The sequence below is a fragment of the Coenobita brevimanus genome, chromosome 114 (genome assembly GCF_032717465.1).
Source record: "Coenobita brevimanus isolate Jiangsu-jjx chromosome 114, ASM3271746v2, whole genome shotgun sequence".
Classification (NCBI taxonomy): Eukaryota; Metazoa; Arthropoda; class Malacostraca; order Decapoda; family Coenobitidae; genus Coenobita; species Coenobita brevimanus.
In genome coordinates, this window is record NC_137067.1 from 15,627,175 (window position 1) to 15,634,674 (window position 7,500).

Sequence of the window (7,500 nt, forward strand, 5' to 3'; positions counted from 1 at the left end):
CCACCTTAGTTACATACCTTGCCTTGCCAACTTGGTCAATACAGTCGTCAATACATTGAGCATGGGATATGAATCATCTTCAGTCGAAGTATTCACTCTCCTGAAATCCGTGCAGAACCTAATCCCACCATCAGACTTAGGTACCAGTATACATGGTGATCTCCAACCACTTACACTTTGCTCTATAATCCCGTTTTCTAACATGTACTGGACTTCATCCCTTAACTGATTATGCTTAGTAGGATTAATTCTGTACGAATTAACACTTCACAGGACTATTTTTGCCAACATCAATATCATGATAAATTAAATTTGTGACCACCTGGAACATCAGAAAACAGGCAAGCAAAGTCTGATATTAATGTAGCCAGCTGCTGCTGTTCAGTTATATCCAAGTGTCCAAGTTTTTCTTGTAGATTATTTAGTATGTCTGAATTAACTAACTTGGAGTAAGGTACATTAGCTAGAGGATCATCTTTCTCATCTCCAGCATCAGTCACATCCCTTACATCATGAAGCATGATTTCATCTTTACAGTTTTCAACAGGCTCTCCACCTCTACGTTCTATATATTTCTTTATCTGGTTGATATGACAAAGCCTTGACTCTTTACGTTTATCCGGAGTTTTAACAACATAATTGAGATCACTTAGCTTTTTCTGTCGCATAGGGTCCGAAATAGCGTGCCTTCAGTGACTGCCCAGGGACGGGCAGGAAGACTAGTACCTTATCACCAGGTGAAAATGTTCGTGACTGAGCATGCTTTGTCGTACCACGTCTTCATCCGTCTCTGGAATTCACGAAGGTTCGCTCTTCTGCAGCTCACACATCCTGTTGAGTTTCATGCGAAAAGTCCATTACATGTTTTAACATATTAGTTTCAGAACCATCACTTAACCATTTTCTCTTTTAACATCTTTAAGTGGACCTCTCGCTTCATGCCCAAACACCAGCTCAAACGGGCTGAACCCCAGTGTATCACACCGATTCCCTGACTGCAAACAACAATAATGGAATCATTTTCATCCCACTGATCATCCTTCTCATGGCAACAAATTCGCACCATATTCTTTACGCGTTTGGTGGAACCTTTCCAACGCACCCTGCGACTCTGGGTGATACGCACTTGACACACGGTGTTCTATCACCATCTGTTGCATTGCTGACGTGTTTACTCGGAAGAGGAAGTTACTGCCTTGATCAGTCTCACCCAGTATTACTCTGGGCAGTCCAAACGTGCAAAAGAACTTGGTTAGTGCTTGGACAATTTTGTTGCCGCTGATCTTACGTAAGGGGATTGCCTCAGGGTATCGGGTGGAGGAACACATAATAGTGAGGAGATAATTATTACCGAACTTAGTTTTCGGAAGTGGTTAACACAGTCTACAATTACATGGCTAAAAGGTTCAGAAATAGCAGGAATTGGGTACAGAGGTGCAACAGGTATTTTCTGATTGGGTTTTCCCACAACCTGACATTGGTGACACGATTTACAATATTTTGCAACATCTTTCCATAACTTCGGCCAATAAAAGTGGTTCATTATTTTCCTACATGTCTTATTTGAGCTCCCATATGACCTGACAACGGTGAGTCATGTGCAAGGCCGAGAACCTGGGACCTGTACGGTGCGGGGACCACAACCTGGTGTATGACGCACCACTCATCTCCTGCAGCCACGTGACGAGGCCTCCACTTACGCATTAGCACGCCACCCTTCTTATAGTACCCCGTAAGGTTCACACGACACTTCCTCTTCTGACATAGCTAGTTCAGCAATCTTACGCAGTTCCGCATCACATCTTTGCTGATCTATAAGCCTGCTTTTTTCAACAAAGGAAATTACTTAGCTTGGTGTTATCACTGTCAGTCTCGTGATTGAATAATGAGGCTATCTCGTCACCCTCCCACATTTCCATCTAGTCCACATACCTTGGATGGATAAGATGCACACTGACTCACATCGGCTGCCTGATGGGATTCGTGGTCCAATGGATCGGGTCTGACATGCACGGCCCGTTGCATGGCCCTCGTGACCGCGCAGGCGGGGAACACCTCCGTGGCCTCTGCTTCCTCCGGCTCACCGCTGTTTAGGTCTGGAGTACCAGAGCAGCTTTTACCTTCGGTTTGGAGTTAACAAATACCATATCTCTTGCCAAGTCATTTGCCAATATAAATGATACACCTTCCATTGGTAACTTAGGCTTTCCTGCTACAGTTACATCTGCATCAAGGAATTTACATTCGAGATGAACTTTATACAATGGAGCAGTCATGTGCCCACACTCAATGCCTGCTAAAACAGTAGCATCAGAAGTCTCCCTAGATAGTGGTAACACACCTTCCAGCAGCAGTGACTGCACCGCCCCTGTATCTCTCAATATAACCACAGGCTTTTTACCATTTTCATCATCACGCAGGGACACACTTCCTTCTGAACAAAATGGCTTAAATTCATCTCTTACATTACCCATCTTACATGTATCTTCTACAAGCATATTGACATCTACTGGAGTTTTTACATCCTTTATACTTTTAATACTGGCAAGAGCTGTTGGAACATCCAACAGGGCTTACATCTTTTAAGAACCAGCAGCTATTAGCAGTATGACCCATCAATTTACAGTTAAAACATCTTACTGGCTTCCTTTTATCACTAGTAGAGGTTACGACTAGGGCTGGCGGTCTCTCTTTTGTCACTTGTGAACTCATTCTTACCTGTCAGTGGAGTAGGCTGTGGTTTCTACAAAGTTTTCAGTACCTACTACACTATACATTTTATGGATCAGGGCATAATCCTCTGCCATTCTGTAGCATCATTCATTCCACCTTTTACCCGGTTTTCATTTAAATATACTTTGTAATTCGATCAGGTAAGCACCTCTTAAATTCCTCAACGAGTAACATCTGGCACAGACTTATCCATAATCACGACCCACATTTTCACTCTCACACCATCGACCAAACAGACTTTCTTTTTCTCTTGCAAAATCCAAAAGAAACTCTGATCATCCCTTTTCCGCCAGATTTCAGAAATTTCAGTCAGTAAGCTTCGAGCACCAATTCATACCCATTCAACACAGCACTTTTCAATTTCTCATAATAACGTAAGTAATCAAAAGAAATAGACATGTATATTTCTTGAGCACACCAGTTAACACAGACTGGAGTAGCACTGTCCAGTGTTCCCTTCAGCCAGCCCGAACTAACTGCGACTTTCTCAAAATATCTAAAATAATTATCCACTGCATTTTCCTGGAAATGGCAGGAACCAATTTCGCATTGCTAGCTATGTTAAAAGGAACCGTGGATGGTGCTGTTGCTCTAAGCTCAAACTCATTTAATTTAATTTCTCTCTGAACCTCTAGTTCTCTCATACGGTACTGATTCTCTAGTTCTAGTTCCTTTATCCTCACCATATCACCATCATGCTCTATATAATCGAGTGCACCCTTATGGAGCAATTCTTCATCCACCATATACTTTATCAATTCATTCATAATTTGAAATTTATATAACTTTTTCCTTACACACAAATCCAACTTTTCAGCAATTTTAAGTAAGTCTGCCTTCTTCAAATCAATTAAAATCTCCACTGTAGGTGACTGAAGGAATTGCTCGGCATCAAAAAGTCATTTTGAAGAGTTACTAATACCTTCTTTAAATTGTCTACACATTAGATCAACACAATTAAAACAGTGCAATAAAGTAGCAAAAGGGAGCAAAAGGATCCCGGACAGGCCCCCAATTTTGTCACGTAGCTTTAGATTCTGAGCAGACACCCGGCTGATCCCGAACAAGGTGCGTAACAGAACCCACAAAACAAATCTAGTATCAAATCATTGGTTAGGAATCCTTGTGTTCCTTTTCCTTCAGGCTACATTAAAAATCCTCATTCCCTAAAACCTGTATTTACTTTCACCAACACTATTTACCACAATAAAGCATGAATCACATTACACACCGAATAATAAACATAACATAGAAATATACAAAATTCTGCTATATGGGTCAGCAGATAATATCACTCACAAATACAGATAAATATATATATTGATGTAAAACCACAACCCGGCTCCGCCGACCACCGACCAGCCCTCGTCACCCTCTCCCTTCACAGTCCAAGGTAGTTCTGCTCATTCCCTCTTCACCAGCTCCCACTACAAATCTGTTTAGAATTCGAATGATTCCGAATCCTCAAGCCCTGGATCCACAACCCTTGTCATCATAGCAAGTGTGCTGCAGCATGGTCCAGTCGTTCGGTCTTTGTCCCAACAGCATTCCGAGATCGCTAGTGAAGGTGGTGACATTACATGTAAAGATCAGGCACTTGTAGGTGGTCGGGTGAGCCGTGCCGTGTCATTGCCACCCACGTAACACCTCCCTCCTTAAAAGAAAAAAAAGTATTAATTTTTTTTTTTTTTTTTTTTTTTTCTTTTTCTTTAAACCAAAACCCATAGATCCTATTATTTCACGGCACATATTCTTATATACTTGTTATATATTTCATCACCAGGAAACTAAGCACACACATTATCTTAGAAGAGGTACTGGGCAACATTGGGTGGTCAACTGAAGAGGAAATCTTTACATAGATAACAGTAATATTGATACCTATATATTTTAGTTATTTACAATCTGTTTTCAATCATTATCTGACCTATCCTCTGGACAAAACATCAGCAAGGATATTTTCTTTTCCTTTTATGTGGTTAATATCCAAATTGTACTTCTGCATTTCTAAACTCGCATTTTAAAATCCTTTGGTTCTTCCCACTCATCTTTGCTATGAAAGTTAAAGGATTATGGTCAGTATAGATCTTCACAGGTTCTCGAGCAGGATATAAGTAGACTTCAAAGTGTCTCAGGGCTAGCATCAGAGCTAATGCCTCTTTCTCTATTGTAGAATAATTTTTCTGGTGCTTATTGAATTTCTTAGAGAAATAACACACTGGGTGATCAATACCCCTGCTGTCTGTCTGACATAACACTGCTCCTGCACCAGCATCACTGGCATCAACAATAAAGTATAAATCCCTTATCAAAATCAGGAGAGCTAAGAATGGGTGAGGATACCAGCATAGCTTTGATTGTCTTGAATGAATTTTCACAAGATTCTGACCAAATGAACTTTACATTTTTCCTTAATAAATCAGTTAATGGAGCAACTACATCTGAAAAATTCTTAACAAATCTTCTGTAATAACCAGCCATGCCAAGAAACCTCATCACCTCTCTCTTTGACTTTGGTACTGGAAACTTGTCAATGGCATCAATCTTGCAATTTAGAGGAATTACTTGACCTTGACCCACTATATATCCCAGGTAGGTGACCCGCGCATGGGCAAAGTCACTCTTTGCAAGGTTTACCGTTAGGTTTGCTTCCTTGAGCCTCTCAAACAGCGCCTGCAGCCTCACCAGGTGATCATCCCAGGTCTCGCTGTAGATTATTATATCATCCAGATATGCTCTACATCCATCTAACCCCGACCTTAGACCATTAATTAGACGCTGGAAGGTCGCAGGCGCGGTTTTCAAACCAAAAGGCATTACACAATACTGAAAGAGTCCATCTGGAGTCACAAACGCAGATATTTCTCTTGCCCTTTCCGTCAGGGGAATCTGCCAATAGCCCTTCAGCAGGTCCACCTTAGTTACATACCTTGCCTTGCCAACTTGGTCAATACAGTCATCAATACGTGGTATGGGATATGAATCATCTCTAGTCAAAGTATTCACTCTCCTGAAATCCGTGCAGAACCTAATCCCACCATCAGACTTAGGTACCAGTATACATGGTGATCTCCAACCACTTACACTTTGCTCTATAATCCCGTTTTCTAACATGTACTGGACTTCATCCCTTAACTGATTATGCTTAGTAGGATTAATTCTGTACGGATGCTGCTTCACAGGACTATTTTTGCCAACATCAATATCATGATAAATTAAATTTGTGTGACCTGGAACATCAGAAAACAGGCAAGCAAAGTCTGATATTAATGTAGCCAGCTGCTGCTGTTCAGTTATATCCAAGTGTCCAAGTTTTTCTTGTAGATTATTTAGTATGTCTGAATTAACTAACTTGGAGTAAGGTACATTAGCTAGAGGATCATCTTTCTCATCTCCAGCATCAGTCACATCCCTTACATCATGAAGCATGATTTCATCTTTACAGTTTTCAACAGGCTCTCCACCTCTACGTTCTATATATTTCTTTATCTGGTTGATATGACAAAGCCTTGACTCTTTACGTTTATCCGGAGTTTTAACAACATAATTGAGATCACTTAGCTTTTTCTCAATCACATAGGGTCCGAAATAGCGTGCCTTCAGTGACTGCCCAGGGACGGGCAGGAAGACTAGTACCTTATCACCAGGTGAAAATGTTCGTGACTGAGCATCTTTGTCGTACCACGTCTTCATCCGTCTCTGGGAGTCACAGAGGTTCGCTCTTGCCAGCTCACACATCCTGTTGAGTTTCATGCGAAAGTCCATTACATGTTTTAACATATTAGTTTCAGAACCATCACTTAACCATTTCTCTTTTAACATCTTAAGTGGACCTCTCACTTCATGCCCAAACACCAGCTCAAACGGGCTAAACCCCAGTGTATCCTGCACCGATTCCCTGACTGCAAACAACAATAATGGAATCATTTCATCCCACTGATCATCCTTCTCATGGCAACAAATTCGCACCATATTCTTTAGCGTTTGGTGGAACCTTTCCAACGCACCCTGCGACTCTGGGTGATACGCACTTGACACACGGTGTTCTATCCCCATCTGTTGCATTGCTGACTGGAACACTCGGGAGAGGAAGTTACTGCCTTGATCAGTCTGTATTACTCTGGGCAGTCCAAACGTGCAAAAGAACTTGGTTAGTGCTTGGACAATTTTGTTGCCACTGATCTTACGTAAGGGGATTGCCTCAGGGTATCGGGTGGAGGAACACATAATAGTGAGGAGATAATTATTACCAGACTTAGTTTTCGGAAGTGGACCAACACAGTCTACAATTACATGGCTAAAAGGTTCAGAAATAGCAGGAATTGGGTACAGAGGTGCAACAGGTATTTTCTGATTGGGTTTTCCCACAACCTGACATTGGTGACACGATTTACAATATTTTGCAACATCTTTCCGTAACCCCGGCCAATAAAAGTGGTTCATTATTTTCCTACATGTCTTGTTAATTCCCATATGACCTGACAACGGTGAGTCATGTGCAAGGCCGAGAACCTGGGACCTGTACGGTGCGGGGACCACAACCTGGTGTATGACATGCCACTCATCTCCTGCAGCCACGTGACGAGGCCTCCACTTACGCATTAGCACGCCACCCTTCTTATAGTACCCCGTAGGAACACCTGACACTTCCTCTTCTGACATAGCTAGTTCAGCAATCTTACGCAGTTCCGCATCACATCTTTGCTGATCTATAAGCCTGCTTTTTTCAACAAGAAAATTACTTAGCTTGGTGTTATCACTGTCAGT

General features: G+C 41.7%; 1 protein-coding gene across 1 annotated transcript in view; it reads right to left on the reverse strand.

Moving 5' to 3' along the window:
* Positions 1 to 893: 893 nt before the first annotated feature.
* The window catches only part of LOC145418388 (uncharacterized), an 8,221-nt gene continuing 1,614 nt past the window's right edge, over positions 894 to 7,500 (reverse strand). Inside the window, exons 1-4 of the mRNA XM_080286793.1 lie at positions 5,208 to 7,500; positions 2,342 to 2,551; positions 1,933 to 2,096; positions 894 to 995 (exon numbers count right to left, since the gene is read on the reverse strand). The exon at positions 5,208 to 7,500 is cut by the window's right edge and continues 1,614 nt beyond it. Of these exons, the coding sequence (XP_080142919.1) occupies positions 894 to 995; positions 1,933 to 2,096; positions 2,342 to 2,551; positions 5,208 to 7,500 (2,769 nt within the window). The remainder of the gene's footprint in view (positions 996 to 1,932; positions 2,097 to 2,341; positions 2,552 to 5,207) is intronic.